This window comes from Orycteropus afer, unplaced genomic scaffold (assembly GCF_000298275.1).
Source record: "Orycteropus afer afer isolate SDZICR_OR568_19922 unplaced genomic scaffold, OryAfe1.0 scaffold00017, whole genome shotgun sequence".
NCBI lineage: Eukaryota > Metazoa > Chordata > Mammalia > Tubulidentata > Orycteropodidae > Orycteropus > Orycteropus afer.
Window position 1 is genome coordinate 12,661,681 of NW_006921604.1, and position 18,159 is coordinate 12,679,839.

An 18,159-nucleotide genomic window follows, 5' to 3' on the forward strand; every position below is an offset into this window, starting at 1 on the left:
CTTCTTCGGTCTTCCTTATTCATTGTCCAGCTCTCACATGCATACCAGGCGATTGGAAATATCATGGCTTGTGTCAGGCGCACCTTAGTCCTCAAGGAGACATCCTTGCTCCTCAGCACTTGAAACAGTTCCTTTGCGGTAGACCTTCCCAATGCTACACATCATCTAATGTCCTGACTGCTGCTTCCGTTGGCATCGATTGTAGAACCAAGCAACGTGAATTCTTTGACAACCTCAATCTTCTCTCCGTTTACTGTAATGCTGCTCATTGGTCCAGTTGTAAGGATTTTTGTTTTCTTTATATTGAGACATAATCCATACTGCAGACTGTATTCTTCAACCTTCATCAGTAAGTGCCTCAAGTCATCCTCACTTTCAGCAAGAAAAGTTGTATTGTCTGCATATCTCAGGTTGTTAATGATTCTTCCTCCAATCTTGATCCCATGTTTTTCTTCATATAGTCCAGCTTCTCGGATTATTTGCTCAGCATATAGATTGAATAAGTGTGGGGAAATGATACAACCCTGACGCACTCCCTTCTTGATTTTAAATCATGTAGTGTCCTCTTGTTCCATTCGAACGACAGCCTCCTGGTCAAGGTACAGGTTCCGCATGAGTACAATCAAGTGTTCGGGAATTCCCATTCTTCTCAATGTTATCCATAATTTATCATGATCCACACAATCAAATGCCTTTGCATAGTCAATAAAACACAAGTAAACATCTTTCTGGTATTCTTTGCCTTGAGCCAAGATCCATCTGACAACAGCTATGATATCCCTTGTTCCATGTCCTCTTCTGAATCCAGCTTGCACCTCTGGAAGTTCTCTGTCAATATACTGCTGCAAACATTTTTCAATTATCTTCAGTAAGATCTTACTTGCGTGTGATATTAATGATATTGTTCTATAATTTCCACATTCTGTGGGATCACTTTTCTTTGGAATGGGTATAAATATGGATCTCTTTCAGTCAGTTGGCCAGGTGGCTGTCTTCCAAATCTCTTGGCATAACCGAGTGAGTGCCTCCAATGGGGCATCCAGTGTTGAAATATCTCAATGGGTATTCTGTCAACTCCTGGAGCCTTGTTCTTTGCCAATTCTTTCATTGCAGCTTTGACTTCCTCCTTCAGTACCATTGGTTCTAGATCATATGCCACTTCCTGAAACGGATGAAGATCAACCAGTTCTTTTTGGTACAGTGACTCTGTGTATTCCTGGCATCTTCTCTTGACGTTTCCTGCATCATTCAATATTTTGCCCAGAGAATCTCTCAATATTGCAACTCAAGGCTTAAATTTTTTCTTTAGTTCTTTCATGGAGCGGCTAGTGGATTTGAAATGCAGCCAACTGCTTTAACCACTGCACCACCAAGAGCTCCTAAAATTGATGACCCGAACCCCAACCTGTGATACAATCTGACCTCACCAGGCTATGCTTCCTTACACTCTTTCTGCATTTGTTCCATTTCCATGAGCCCCAACCTGTCACATCATCACACATCAGTCTTCCAAAGTGTTATGGACTGAATTGGGTCCCCAAAATACACGCATTGGAAGCCTAACCCCTCTACCTAAGGGTGTGATCTCGTTCAGAAATAGGGTTTTGTTATGTTAATGAGCCCATGTCAGCATAAAGCAAAGACCAAACTCACTGCCATGAAGTCGATTCTGGCTCATAAAGACCCCCACTGGATTTCCAAGGCAGTAAATCTTTATGGAAGTAGATTGCCCAATCTTCCTTCCACAGAGTGGCTGGTGCATTTGAACCACCAACTTTCTGGTTAGCTATCAAATGCCTTAGTCACTGTACCATCAGAGCTCCTTATGCCAGCATAGGGTGTATCTTAAACTTAATCACTTTTAAGATTTAAAAGAGCAGATGAAGCCTAGAGACAAGCAAGCACAAATGGAGGAAAGGTAGATGCTACCTGGAGATCTCCAACAGAAGAATGTTAAGAGAAGCTGGGAAAAGGACATATCCCCAGAGCAAACAGAGAGAGCCTTCTCCTAGAGCCAGTGCCCTGAATTCAGACCTCTAGTTTCCTAAACTGTGAGAACAGAAGTTGCTGTGTTTTAAAGCCACCCACTTGGTATTTCTGTTATATCAGCACTAGGAAACTAAGACACAAGGAGATATCACAGAGAAATGGGCATTCGATAGAATTTAGTATCAAACTTTCACAAAGAGAAGATGCAGACATGTTTAAAAAAAATACTCTGAGCAAAAAGATTATTATACAGATTCTCCACATCATGATGGTCCCAGTGTGGGCTAAAGAACAGTGGTTCCTTAAATACCTTATACAACATGGACTACTGCTTCCCAAGTGACCTCAGTTTCTTCCAGAGAGGGGCTAGAGAACATGGGAAAGCACTGAGGACACTGTAGATGTTCATGCACTGCAAGACACAAAGGCAAGGTCCACAGGGTTACTTACCCCAAGGTCCCTGAGAACTGACCCATGTCCAGCACATCAGGCCCTGGAGAATTTCTAACTTTGTCCCCAGTGTGTGTCTGCATGTTGGTTGTGGTGAAAATGAAGCCAAGGCTTACTACCTTTACAAATATGCTTCCAGTCACCACTGAATCCAATGTTTTCTTTCCCTCCCTGGATGGACGTTACTTTCCCCTGAAGAGATAGTTGAAGCAAAGATGAATACACGGCAAATAACATAAATCACAGCAGCCTGTGCTGAGCTACACGAAGGGTTGTTGTTGCCAGGTGCCACCAAGTTGATTCCGACTCACAGGGACCCCATGTGACAGAGTAAAACTGTTCCACAGGGTTTTCTAGGCTGTAATCTTGACAGAAGCAGATCTCCAGGCCTTTATCTCACAGAACTGCTGGGTGGGTTTGAACTGCCAGTCTTTCAGTTAGCAGCCTAAACTTAACCATTGTGCTATCAGGATTCATACACGAAGGTAGAGGATTTATATTTATGTTTATTTTGCACTCCATTTCCTCTAAGAATAAGGTAGGTGTTCAGTTATCTGAGGCTGATTAACCCCCCCCCCCATTTAACGCACCTGCTGCCTCAGCCAACAGCTCAGATCAACCAGCTTCTCTGTGCGCTTCTAAGCAGCCCTGGTATATTTTAAACAAAGTCTCCATTCTCCTTTCTGAGCTGTTCTCTTTTTCACTGTAGAGGTTTGTCTACTGCACATTCAGTAGCTAGAGACCAGAAACTCCAAGTTAAAAATAAAAAGGAAGTAGCAGGAGGGACCTTCCCAAGATCTGAGTTCATTGTCATTCCCCCCTACTAGAAAGTTCTCTTCCAATTCCACCTTGAAGTATGCATTATAGACATGATAAGGAGCTCTGGTATTATAGTGGTTAAGGCATTTTTGGCTGCTAACCAAAAGGTCAGGTTCTAACCCATTGCCACTCTGGAGGAGAAAGATGGGGCAGTCTGCTTCCATAAAGATATACAGCCTTGGAAACCCAATGGGGTCACTATGAGTCAGAATCAACTCAGTAAGTTTGGTTTTAAACACATGGTATTTAACTTTCTAACGTAACTGAGATGGCTATAGTAACTTAAAGAGATGAGAAACACAAGCTCTTAGGAAATGCAGAAAAAGATCACCCTATCCTTTAGGCTGGGAGCTCTGGTGGCATAGTGCCTAAGGCATTTGACTACTAACCAGAAGGGTGGAGGTTCAAACCCACCAGCCACCCCTTGGAAGGAAGGTTGGGCAATCTACATCCATAGTGATACTGCCTTGGAAACCCAAGGAGGGGTCGCTATGAGTTGGGTCCAACTTGATGACAATGGGTTTGGTTTGGTTTGTATCCTTTAGGTTGGAGTCCCCAGGTAGCACAAATAGTTAACCATTTAACTACTAGCTCAAACCCACTGAACAGAATCTCAGAAGGCAGGCCTGGAAATCGGCTTCTGAAAGGTCACAGCCTTGAAAACCTTCCAGAGCAATTCCACTCTGTACACACGGGGTCTCTGAGTTGGAACAGGCTTGATGGCAACTAACAACGACATCCTCTAGGTCTGTTTCTTTTAAGTGATAGTGCTGATGTGCAATATATCGATTCCTTTTTCTGAACACATCAAAAACAATGCCTACCTGTCACAACCTGCCTTTCAGACCTTGATTTTAAAGCATTCCAATACTACTAAATGTCTCTACTTTTCTTCCGTGGAGAAGACCAACAGACATCAATCACAGCTTAACATTAGGAAAGCAGTAGCTAACTACAGGCCAGAAACCCTGAAGAAATGCCTGTCTGAGGATGGAAAATAGCTGAAGAGCCCTAACAATATTTACTACCCACTGCCTACATTGCTGGTATGCACAGGCCAAAACCACTGCTCCGAAAGAAAACTATGGCTGACAATATCAGGGGAGGATGACACAAATCCTATCTTTACAGGTGCAATTTTGTGAACCTGTAATTATAGAGAATAAATGTGTGTTGATCAGAATATGTAGCAATAAAGATTAAGTTTGTTGCTGACGCTGAAATTAAGGTATGCACTTAAGCATGATAACGATGGAGAAAATTCTAGACTACAATCATGCATTTGAAAAATTCAGGTTTCATCTTTAAGAACTGGGACACAAGAAATTTAGAGGTAGGTAGTTCCTTTGTTTCTTTGCAAACCCAGAATTAGATTTCTCCCTCCTAGCTCAGGTAAAAGGAAACCTGGTGGTGCAAACATGTAAGTACTTGGTTGTTAACTGAAAGGTCAGCGGTTTGAACCCAGCCAGGAGCTTTGAGGGAAAAAGACCTAGTAATCTGCCTCCATAAAAATCACAACCTAGAAAACCCTACAATGCACTTCTATTCTGTCACATGGGGTCACTATGAGGTGGAATCGACTTGGCGGCACCCAGTATTAGAACAGGTAAAGATGTATCACAAACAGGTCTCACTTTCCCTCTCCTCCATCAACTTTTCAGAACGTTTTTGGGAAGAACCCTATCTGGGACTTACATATCAACACTCATGCCCATCTAGTCATTTATCCCACACATGCGAGCCTACTATGTGTCAGACTTATGAAAATGCTTGCTTTGAGGCCAAATGCCTCCCAACACTCGGGCACTATGACAGGCTGAGGCAGGTAAGTTCTGTGACTAAGCCACTAGCTCCCCACTAGCTCAGCATGAAAGCTTTCCTTTTGTGCACTATGTACAAAGCGTTGAACTGCCTCTCCTGCCCTTCTGCAGTATGGGAGGGCAGACATGATTCTCTATGGCCCTCTTTATTCATAGAGAAGCACAAAGATTTCCACTGGTCATTAGGTATGTGCCCACCCACAGACCTATGCCCAAAACACTTGTCGTTAGGTGCCATTGAGTTGGTTCTGATTCATAGCAACCCAATGTATAACAGAATGAAACACTGCCTGGTCCTGCGCCACCCTCATAATCATTGCTTTGCTTGAGTCCATTGTTACAGTCACTGTGTCAATCCATCTCTTTGAGGGTCTTCCTCCTTTTTGCTGACCCTCTACTTTACCAAGCATGATGTCCTTCTCCAGGGACTGGTCCCTTCTGACAACATGTCCAAAGTATGAGAGATGAAGTCTCATCATCCTCGCTTCTAAGGAACATTCTGGTTATACTTCTTCCAAGACAGAATTGTTCATTATTCTGGCAGCTCATGGTACATTCAATATGCTTTGTAAATACTGTGTTTCATAGGCATCAATTCTTCTTTGGTCTTACTTATTCATTGCCCTGCTTCCCCATGCAGATGAGGCGATTGAACAGACCATGACTTTGGGTCAGGTACACCTTACCCTTGAAAATTTTGCAGGCAAATTCTCCTTACACAGATCAGTGACATAAGTAATGGTAATCCCCTTACAACTGATTAGCTGGTCACATCAGATCACATCACAGGGGGTGATTACATAATTACATAACTGACAAACTGCATTTGATATATAACTACCAAACCATAGAGAATCATGGTCCAGCAAAGGTGACACATATTTTGGGGGAACACAATTCAATCCATGACATTCCACACTTTGGGCCCCAAAAATTCATGTCCTTGTCACATGCAAAACACTTTTTATCCCATCATATCATCCCAAAAGTCTTAAATTAACTCCAGTCCAAATTCCATCCTTGGGCAAAATTCTTCTTCATCTGTGAACCTGTGAAATCTAGAATACAATTTATTTGCTTCCAAAGCACAAGGGTGGCACAGGCACAAGATAGACACTTCCATTACAAATGGGAAAAATTAGAGGGAAGGAGAGATGAGCACCAAGCAAGTCAAAAATCCAGCAGCACATGAGCGGCCATCTAAGGTGCAACTATTGGTCTCTCCCTGCCCAGCGTCAAGATGAGTGAAGAAAATCAAAGATGCAGGAAATAATTTGTCCAAAGGACTAATGGAGCATGTGAACCCCAGCCTCCATGACCCTGAGACCATAAGAACTAGATAGTGCCTGGCTACCTTTTTTTTTTTTTTTTTTTTCCTTTCTCGTACCTGCTGCCTCAGCCAACAGCTCAGATCAACCAGCTTCTGTGTGGGATTCTAAGCAGTCCTGGTAGCCCCTCTCTTCTCTGCTTACTTCTCTCTCCTTTCTTCTCTTGTAAGACAAGAGACGATGCAGATCAGACCCCAGGGAAATGCCCTTTACATCGGATGAGGGCTTCAACCTGAGTAAGGATGCAGTATACCACTCTAATCTCCTTACAACTGATTGGCTGATTAACATCAGGTCACATCATGGGGGGATGATTACATCATTATATAAATGCCAAACTGTATCACTACATAATTGTCAAAACACTGAAAATCATGGCCAAGCCAAATTGATGCATATTTTTTAGGGACACAATTCAATCCATGATAAGTTCTAACAAAATGAAAAGGCCAAGTTTATGATGCGACCACATGCAATGAGCACACAGCAGGACAGGACCACTGGGGACAGACCTGGAGCCCTGGTGTTCCTACCATGAGCTCCCACCCCTCAGGCAATGGGTAGCATGGCATGAAGGTGGAGTATTAGCTGCTATCCACAGACAAGGTTCCTGCCTTCATTCTCTTCTGTCCATCCAATCACCTGGCCAAACCAGCTGACAGCTCTTGAGCAGATAATAGGGCTGTGGGATATGGAGACAGAGACAGGGTCTTCCCCTGTGAGTGGGGCCTCTTGGGGCTGCAGGAAGTCCAAGAGTGCCTTAACTGAGGATTGAAGACTCTTGAGGCAAAGGAGGGCAAAAGAGTTGAATAAATGACAGAGAAAAGGCCCGGGCAATCCCAGCAGAGGCACAAGGAGAATAGGAGGAAAAGGCGTGAACTTCAGAAGGGAAAGACCAAGATGGCCTGCAAAACAAGATGCTGGCATGCTGAGTGAAATAAGTCAATCACAGAAGGACAATATTGTATTAGTCCGTTATTGTAAAAGTCAAGGAATGGTTTACATATGGAAGAAAATTTTCTTTGTTGGTTACCAGGGGTGGGAGGGGAGAGGAGGGAATACTGTTAGATAGGTAGAAATAAGTATTAATTTGGGTGAAGACAAGGGCAATGTACCAAATGTGAGAGATCAACATGGTGGCATCGAGCAAGATGAAGACATAGAGAGGTATATGGGAGATGCAGACAGCAAAGATGAACTCTTTTGCACATATAGTACTGTGTTGTCAGTGAAGGCAAACATGGTTATATGGGTAGGCAGGCTGAACTATTAGGTATGTCTATGCAGCAAGGAGTGTACCCAAGACCATGTATAGGGTTGGCAGACAATGGTTCTACAAGTGCATTTATATGTTCTGTAAGAATTCCCAGGGGTATAGAAGAGCTGACAAGGGACAAGGTTGCAGTCACTTCTTACTCATAGCCAGCTACCCAGAGAGAGGGAGTAGTTGAACCTCTGGGCTTGGGACCACAGTTGCAGGAGATATCAAGCTCAATTGTCATAACATACTACATAAAACATTGTTCTACCTCCTACTTTGGTGAGTAGTGACTGGGATCTTAAAAGCTTGCAAGCAGTCATCTATATGCAAAATGGGTCATCCTTGTCCAGAGCAAAGAAGAATAAAGAAAACCAAAGATTCACGGAAGCAATTAGTCCTCACAACCAGTACACCATGCAATCTTCAGCCTCTATGACTATGAGACCAGAAGAACTAGATGGTGCGTGGCTACCACTGACAACCACTCAAAGGTGGATCTATGGACAAGATTCTGGATAGAGAGGGAGAACAATGTGGAACAAAACTCAAAATCATTTGGAAAAAAAAAGGAACTAGGTTTGCTGGTCTGATAGAGCCTAGTGGAACCACTGAGACTATGGCCCCTAGCTGTCCTTCAGGTCTGGAACTGAACTCACAGCTGTGGCTTCCAGACAAACAAAAGACAGGCATATGAGCTGAACATTTCCACTAGGTGGATACACTCCTTGGAGAGAACAATCATGGGAGAAAGCAAGGTTCCTTATGCACAGGGAGACAGCTCAGGGGGCAGAGTGCGTGGAGGGATGGACACAGGTAAGTATTGGGAGGAAGTGGGAGGGGAGCTGTTGCATTGTGGTAAATTGTAGTCAATGTCATGAGACGAAGTGTATGTGAACTGCTGTATGGAAAGTGAATTTGCTCTGTCAACTTTCACCCAAATTACAATTAAAAAAAACCAAACAGATGCTGGAGAGCTCAGAACCAGCCAGGCAATAAGAGGCAAAAGATCAATGCTGAGGACACCAGCCCTGAGGTTAATCACCTGCAGAAAGAGGTTACATCATGGAAAACATATTAACTGAGTTTTCCTGCAGCATTTTAGCAATCAAAATAGATTTTAATTAGATTTAGTGAATGTCATCACTAAATAGGTAGATACATTTTTCTTTCCCCACCATCAACAACTGCAGGATAGGTATTTTCTGTTGAGAAAGTACAAGACCAATCAATTTATCCCCTCCTTCTCTCCCTTCATGGAGTCCCTGGGTGGCACAAATGGTTAAGCACCCCACTACTAATCAAAAGATTGTGATTCAAATCCACCCAGAGGTGTATCATAAGGTGATATGCTTCCAAAAGGCTGTAGCTCTGAAAACCCCATGGAGAACAGTTCTACTCCACACAGCTGGGTCGCCAGGAGTCAGACTTGACTTGACAGCAACCAAAAACATCATCCCTTCCTCTATTCTCTCTCCCGGAAACCCTTCTCCCTCACTCTAAACCATCCCATTGCCTCCTGGATTTTTCTCACAGGCCTCTATTAGGACATACTTCAGCATGCCTGGTCAAGGTGTTTATCCTTTTTGTCCTCCTCTATAAAACGTGAGGGCTGGTCAAGGTGACCTCCTGAGTCCTTTCAGTTCTAACTTCCATGACTTAGCTCCTGTGGCAACAATGCGCCATCTTGCCCTCTCTGCCTCCAAAAGAGACCTGAGCTGTCCTCCCGTCTGTGTACCAGTCTGCACCCATAGATTCCACTGGAGTGAGCCCAAGCAGCAATTAGGATTCATCAGTAATCAGAAGGCTCACTGCACTCATGACCCGAATGCCACTTTTCTAAAGTTGTTATCTGAGAAGGGAAAGGAAGATATATAAACAACAACAACTGAAAAAAAAAAAAAAAAAAAAACCCAACCCAGGAGCATTCCAGCACTTCTGATTGTGCCCTTGGCTTGAAGAGACTGTTTTCCTAAACTCTAAAACCTGGACTATCTTGGCAGGAGTTCAAGTTGACTGAGTCATTACCTGTTTATATCCAAAGGTCCACATCTCCATGACAAAAAAGCTACAAATGAGAGCTAGCATTTAATCGGTAGGGAATGCCATGCCTTTCACTTCAGAAGAAGTCACTCCAAGGACAGCTGCCAGCAAGACACGCTGTGGACCAGAGTCGTGCTGTCTATCTTGGGCTCAGCCCAGAGGCAGCCTCATAGCTCTACAACTGCACTGGTCACCACAGGGGTCTGTTTTGTTCTTTCCTCCTTTCTAATAATTTCCAGGGCATGGAAAGCAAGCAGTCTTATAGAACTCACCTGAATTATGGAATGTAAATGAAGACTGATAACACTAGTGTTTTTTCTTCCAAAATAGATGATTTTGCCAGAACTATAATGTGTCTGGTTAAAGCATTCGGCTGCTACCCAAAAGGTCAGTGGTTCAAACCTACCAGCTACTCTGCAGGAGAAAGATGAGGCAGTCTGCTTCTGTAAAGAGTTATAGCCTTGGAAATTCTAGGGGGCAGTTCTACTCTGTCCCAAAGGGCCACTCCACTATGGGTTGGAATCGACTAGATGGCAGTTGCTTTGGGTTTTGGGTAGTGAGTGCTGGGGAGTGCTGGTAGAGCAGTAGTTAAAGCATTGGGCTGCTAACCAAAAATTTAGCAGTTTGAAACCACCAGCTGCTCCACAGGAGAAAAATGAAGGAGTCTGATTTACAGCCTTGGAAACCCTTTGGGGCAGTTCTATTCTCTCCCACAAGGTTGCTGTGGGTTGGAATCAACTCAATGGCAGTGGAATTTTTGCCCCCCCGCCACAAAGTCCATGAGGCTGACCTGGACACAAAGCTTTTAACTGGTTTCACATTTCTGAAACAATTATGGTGGCAACACACACAAATACACATCAACACCCATGGGCACACACACATTTACACGCACAGTTAAATAGTTAAAACTTTTAATTAGTAGCTTATATGAGTTCTTCAACAATTCAGACCCATTTCTTTAAGTCTCAGAATCTGGTTTTTTCTTTTCATTTTGAACAGATCTTTGTAAGGTATACTAAAAGGATCAAAAATATGGGAGAAGTGTGGCTCCTACTGTATCAGATTATGTTCCCTTTAAAGAACAGGTCTTAGTGATACTGCCTCGGAAACCCAAGGAGGGGATGCTATGAGTCAGATCTGACTCAATAGCAGTGAGTTGGTTTTTTTTTTTTTTTTTTAAATCCCTAAGATGGAGCCAAAGACCACATGGGAACCCTGGGGCTGAGAGTTACACTGTACATCCAGGACTGTAAGTCAGAAGATCAACAGAAGTGCTCCAAGTATCCTCTTTCATAAAAGAATGACAAGCCTCCCTACTTCATGAGAGAATCATCAGATTCTCGGAGATGACACAATGTCATGTGAAATCCTCTGAATTCTTTTTTTTTTTTTTTTAATTAGGATTTGGGTGAAGATTTACAGAGTAAATTCACTTTTCATACAGCAGTTCACATATACTTTGTCTCATGTCATTGACCAAAATTTACAATGCAGCAGCTCCCCTCCCACTTCCTCCCCACAGTTACCTCCTCCCAGTGTCCATCCCTTCATACTCCTCTGCACCCTGAGAGGCCCATTGTCTGCCAACCCTGTATATGATCTTGGATACACTCTCCATTTAGACATACATAATTGTTTAGCTTGTTCACCCATCTATCCGTCCCTATACCCATGTTTGCTTTCATTGACAACTCAGTATTGTATTTGCAAAGGGGTTCATATTTGTTGTTTGTACTGCCCATGTAACTCTCTCTGTCTTTCTCATCCTCAATGCTGCCATATTTGAATTCTTTTTTATATACATGAAAACTTACCTTTAGAGGATCACTAATTAGAAAGTCATGCATTTCTCCAGAAGTTCAGAGAAGACAGAGAAAGCAGTACATGCATTTAAGGAATAATACAAACCCACTGCTGTCAAGTCCAATTCCAACTCACAGTGACTCTATAGGACAGAGTAGAACGGCTCCATAGGGTTTCCAAGGCTATATAGTCTTTATGGAGATAAAATCTTTAAGGAGCTCTGGTGGTGTAGTGGGTAAGGCATTTCATTGCTAACCAAAAAGTCAGTGGTTCAAAACCACCAGCTGCTCTGTGGGAGAAAGATGAGGCAATCTACTTCCATAAAGATGTACAGCCTTGGAAATCCAATAGGGGTTGCTATGTGTCAGAATCAAGTTGATGGTGGTATTTTTTTTTTTTAAATCTTTACAGAGAACAGTTTACTGATAAACCACTGCAACATTAGGACTCCTTTAAGGAATAATAAATCATTTAAGAAAAAAATTTTTTTTAAGTGCATGGGTTTGGATTTATGGCAGGCTTGTCCCTGTGGGCCTCTCATAGTGTGCCATGCCAGAGCAAACTATAGCCCCCAACCATTGCCTGGCCTTCTTGCCCATAGGCTACAGGCACTGAAGCCAGTTACACAGTGGGGGGAAAAAAGCTATTTTTTTTTTTAAGACTTTCTTTGTAGTTAGTGCACACTAGACTTTAAAGCTGTGAAGGAACTTACTGGTAGATCATCCAGCTCAGAAATAGGAAACTAAAGCTCAGAAGAATAATGAAATGCTACTGACGGCCATGCAAAGAATTTCTGACACTTTAGTGCTAAACTTTCTCATAAGCAAAAGTGTAACACTTATGTTTTAGCATTCTTTTGATATTTTCCACAAAATTCTATCAAAATAAGGCAACTGGGAATGTTAAATAGATTAATATTAAAAATAAATGACTAGTAATATTGAAATAGACATGAGTGATTCTGTGACTATATCTAAAAACATTCAACTAGGACAGAAGTTCACTGGTAACTTGTTTTTCAAAGGTTACCTTTGTAATGGTTCACCTTTGTGTTAGCTATGCAGTCATTCAGCTATGAACCACAAAACCAGAAATCATAGTCCAGTGCAAACACTCTGGTTTGAACTTCAGACAATAAAGGTGAAGTTTACTTTCCTAAAGTACCAACAATTCAAGGAACTACTTTACAAGTTTCCATGACTAGTATAAATTTGGAGCAAACGAGTAATAAAGAATATTGACACACTATTATCAATAAGGTATTACAGAAAGAAGTACAAGCTATACTGAAGGAACTGGCAAAAACCAAGGCTCCAGGAATTGATGGAATATCCACTGAGATGTTTCAACAAATGGATGCCACCCTCTAAGCACTTATTTGTCTATGTCAAGAAATTTGGAAGATAGTTACCTGGCCAACCGACTGGAAAAGAGCCATATTTGTGCCCATTCCAAAGAAAGATGATCCCACAGAAGGTAGAAATTATTTAACGATATCATTAATATCACATACAAGTAAAATTTTGCTGAAAATAATTAAAAAATGGTTGCAGCAGTATACTGACAGAGAACTACCAGAAATTCAAGATGGTTTCAGAAGAGGACATGGAACAAGAGATGTTATTACTGATGTCAGAAGGATCTTGGCTGAAAGCAAAGAATACCAGAAAGATGTTTACCTGTGTTTTACTGACTATGCAAAGTCATTTGGCTGTATGGATAACAAATCATAGATAACATTGAAAAGAATGGGAATTCCAGAACACTTCATCGTGCTCATGCAGAACCTGTACCTAGACCAACAGGTAGTCGTTCAAACAGAACAAGGAAATACTGCATAGTTTAAAATCCAGAAACGTGTGTATCATTTCATCAAACTTATTCAATCTGTATGCTGAGCAAATAATCTGAGAAGCTGGACTATATAAAGAAGAACACGGCATTAGGTTTGGAGGAAGACTCATTAACAACCTGTGATATGCAGATGATACAACCTTGCTTGCTGAAAAGTGCAGATGACTTGAAGAACTTACTGATGAAGATCAAAGACTATATTCTTCAGTATGGATTTCATCTCAACAGAGAGAAAACAAAAATTCTCACAACTGGACAAATAAGCAACATCATGATAGATGGAGAAAACATTGAAGTTGTCAGGGATTTCATTTTACTTGGATCCATAATCAACACTAATCGAAGCAGCAGTCAAGAAATCAAATGACTACTGCAGTGGGAATATCTGCTACAAAAGACCTCTTTAAAGTGTTAAAGAGCAAAGATGTAACTTTGAAGACTAAGGTGGGCCTCACCCAAGCCATGGTATTTTCAATTGCCTCATATGCATGTAAGAGCTGGACAATGAATAAGGAAGACTTCAGAAGAACTGATGCACTTGAATTGCAGTGCTGGCAAAGAATACTGAAAACATCATGGACTGCAGGAAGAACAACAAATCTGTCTTTGAAGTACAGCTGGAATGCTCCTGAGAAGTGAGACTGGCCAGACTTCATCTCTCATATTTTGATCATATTATCAGATGGGACTGGTTCCTGGAAAAGGAAATCATGCTGGGTAAAGTAGGGAGTCAGAGAAAAAGGGAAAGACCTTCAATTAGATGGACTGACACAGTGGCTGCAACCATGGGTTCAAACACAGCAACAATTATGAGGATGGTGCAGGACCAGACAGTGTTTCATTCTGTTGGACACAGGGTCACTGTGAGTCAAAACCTACTAGAGGGTACCCAACAACACTAGTAACACATATTTGTCATGACAAGTTGACACCAAAATAAGTTCCGCTGTCCTGAAAACTATTTTTAAAAAGTCATTTAATATAAAAAGATAAAATTTCTTAATGTTTACTAAAAAAGCACTAGGGGCAATGGTGGTTGAGTGGAGAATTCTTACCTTCCATGTGGGTGCCTATATTCAATTTCTGACCAATGCACCTCCTGGGACGCCACCACTCGTCTATCCTGGGGGCCTACATGTTGCTATGATGCTGAACAGGTTTCAGTGGAGCTCCCAGACTAAGGTGAACTAAGAAATCTACTTCCAAAAATCAACCAATGAAAACTCTGTGGACCACAGCAGTCTGATCTATAACCAGTGATTCGGATGGTGCAGGACTAGGCAGTGTTCTTCTCCTTTGTGCCGTGAGTCGGGCTGACTCAACAGCAGTTAAGAAAACCACCAATGAGAAAGTACAACACTCAACAGATTTCCATTATGAGGTTACTCATATTACATTCCCAGAAATATCGTTTATGAAAATCAATTTTGAAAAAAAAATCTGAAAAGGGGAAGTGGATCCAAAAATTAAAGTCCAATGAATAAAGAAAGAAGGAGTCCTGGTGGCACAGTGGTTAAGACATTCAACTGCTAACCAAAGGGTTGGCAGTTTGAACCCACCAGTTGCTCTGTGGGAAGAAGATGTGGCAGTCTGCTCCTGTAAAGATTTGCAGCCTTGGAAACCCTATGGAGCAGTTCTACTCTGTCCTATCAGGTCACTGTGAGTCAGAGTCAACTCGATGGCAGTGCGTTTAATTTTTTGGTTTGGTATAAAGGAAAAATAGCCCTGGTGGCACAGTGGTTAAGGGCTCATCCACTAGTCGAAAAGTTGGCTACTGAAACCCACCAGCAGCTCTGCAGGAAAAGATGAGGCAGTCTGCTTCTGTAAAGATTCCAAAACCAAAAAACCAAACAACCTGCCATCAAGTCGGTCCTGACTCATAGCAACCCCTCCTTGGGTTTTCAAAGTGGTAACTCTATGAAAGTAGATTATCCAATCTCCCTTCCAAGGAGTGGCTGGTGGTTTGAACTGCCAGCCTTCTGGTTAGCCTTAGATACCCTCTGGGGCTGTTCTACTCTGTCCCACAGGGTCACTATGAATCGGAATAAATTGGACAACAATAGGTTTGTTTTTTTAAATAAAGGAAATGAATAATAATTGTTTCCAACTATCTTATCTCTGTCAAGGTTAACAACATAGGAAAGGCTGGATTATGCCATAAGGAAAATTTACATCTAGAACTAAAACTAACAAAAGCGCAAGTAAACAAAGGTGAGGCACAAACTGGGAGTCCCCTGTGCTGGGGAGGAACATCTGGCATTGAACTCTTACCGCTTGGTGATCTGGCTTGGCTCCTGCAGGTCTGGGTCCAGATCAAAGACCTCATTGTCCAGCAGCCTTCGGAGTGTCACATCTGCCAGCTGCTCCATTATCTTGAACACCTCATCGAGGTTCAGGAACATGGAGAAGTCACGTTCCTTATTCTGCGTAGTGATTCGGATGGTTTCCGTCAGAAAGACATTGGATGTTCTTTCTAACTTCTGGATATCAACCCAAGGGACTACAAGTTTTACTATAATAGAAAAAAGACAAATACATACCTTATCCTAATATCTGAGCCAACCTTGAGTGCCTCAGCAAACCACCACCCAAGGCTATTCTTAAATCAAAAGGCAAATGCTTTTTCAACCAGAGCAGGAAAAGGGAAGCACAAAATTGTTTCAGAGCTGTTAGAAATATTACTCATTTTCTCATTATTTTCTTACAGATTTAAGTAAAACTTCCCAAGTTGCCACCTACTGCACATTTACGAGGTACATCAATCTGAAATACCAAGCTAACAAAGTATAAATTTTCTGAAGACTATGTAAGCTTAAACAGTCAAGCAGAAGTTTTTCAATTCATATAAATTCTGATTTCAAAGGCAGCATTCACGATGCAAAAAACTATGAATAAAAAAAGGGGGCAGTGCAAAAGAGATTATTGACGATCTCATTTAGAGAAAGGGATTTAACATTTATATTGTGTCAAATAACAGTTTCAGTCTTAGAAGACAGAGTACAAGTAGTTTTTGTGAAATTCTTTTTAAAGTAATACAGTACTGATAGTACATTTTTAAAAACAAGTGTTTTATTCTCAGAAATGTTTCCAATGCAGAGGTAGATATGTGCTAATACAGAACAAACGACACACACACACACACACACACACACAGTCTTACATTTGACTGGATGAGTTGACGGAACCCAAACAGAAACACAAATATGGTGCAAGTTAGATGAGGACCAAAGAAGGCTTTCTGGAGGTGGTAAAATTTGAGTTGAGTTTTAAAGGCTGAATAGGAGTTTCCAAAGAGGTATAAGTAAGGAAAAGAGAAGTAAAGACAGCACGTTAACTTTGAGAAGCATTTCAGAAAGAAGACAAAAGGGATGGTAAGGGTCAGGTCAGAGCATATTTTAAAGGTGGGAAGAGGCTGTGAAAACAGTGGACCACCACAAGTGAGGCTGCTGAGATGAAGAAAGAGAGCAGACACTGTGTTCAGGAAGTTCGCTACAGCTGACACTTAAGAAGGACCCTCCAGCTGGTACAAGGTGAAACATAACTACAGGGAGAAAAATAAATTATACCAGGCAACACCCTTACTTAGGTCACAGCTCTGATCTGATGTAAGAATTTCCCCAGGGTGTGGTCTGCATCACCTTTTATCTTGTAAGATATAAAAGGAGAGAAAAATGAGCAGAGAAGGAGGAACTTCAGTACCACCAAGAAAGAAGAGCTGGGAGCAGAGCCTGTCCTTTGGACCCAGGGTCCCTGTGCTGAGAACTTCCTAGATCCAGAGGAAGATTGATGCCAAGACAAATGGAGATCCCAAAGGAATGCCTGGTCCATAGATGTTGAAAGGAGAGAAGGACCTTCCCCCAGAACCAACAGAGAGAAAAAGCCTTCCCCTAGAGCCAATACCCTAAATTTGCACTTTCAATCTCCTTAACTGTGAAAGAATAAATTTGTTTGTTAAAGCCATCCACTTGTTATATTTGTTATAGCAGCATTAGATAACTAAGACATCCCCTGAAGTTAGACAGGTGGTGATACACCACTACTATTCCTCCTCTCATCTAGACTGCACATCTTGGAGTCCCACTTCTAGTACCTGTCACTGGATAAATGTTTGTAACGTCAATCAATGCCCACATCTTTAATGGACACAAGTGAAGAATTCCCCTCCTAGAACCAAATGCTTATCTATGTACTCTTCTGAGGAGCAGCAGTGACCTTCACGGCTGGGAATTTTAAAAATAGTCCCCATGTTAAGAAGGAGGATTATGTCTTATTCCTTTAGAAATACTTGGCCATCAGTTATGACATTGTGTTTTCATAGCAATATATAGTAGTAAAAACTTTAGTTCATATAACTATTTTAGCAGCTATGTGAAATGAGCTACTCAGAAGTGTTTTTTAAAACAATGAAAAAATGAATTCTCACAAATTAAACCCTCTCACAGTAGTAGTGAGTTCCTGGGTGGCACAAATGGTTAAATGCTCAGCTACTAACTGAGAGGATGACAGTTCAAATCCATTCATCCAGAGGTCCCTGGGAAGAAAGGTCTGGCAATCTACTTCCGAAAGATGACAGCATTGAAAACCCTATAGAGCAGTTCCACTCTGCACACATGGGGTCACTGTGAGTCCGGAATCAGATCAATGGCAACTAGTTCAGTTTTTTTGGTTTAGTAGTTACAGGGCAGTGAATTGCTTAGTATCACCCTTCCAGCCACTGTCCTTCATTTTGTCATGTATTGTGCCTAAGGCATTTGACTGCTAACCAGAAGGCTGGCGGTTCAAACCCACCAGC

General features: G+C 41.9%; 1 protein-coding gene and 1 non-coding gene across 2 annotated transcripts in view; one reads left to right on the plus strand and one right to left on the minus strand.

The window, feature by feature from the left end:
- The window catches only part of TBC1D8 (TBC1 domain family member 8), a 168,116-nt gene that overhangs the window by 47,329 nt on the left and 102,628 nt on the right, over positions 1-18,159 (minus strand). Inside the window, exon 5 of the mRNA XM_007959479.2 lies at positions 15,639-15,879. Coding sequence (XP_007957670.1) covers positions 15,639-15,879 — 241 coding nt within the window. The remainder of the gene's footprint in view (positions 1-15,638; positions 15,880-18,159) is intronic.
- On the plus strand, positions 12,009-12,144 carry LOC122152156. The gene has a single exon (XR_006164419.1). It is a non-coding gene; the product is annotated as a small nucleolar RNA SNORA42/SNORA80 family (small nucleolar RNA).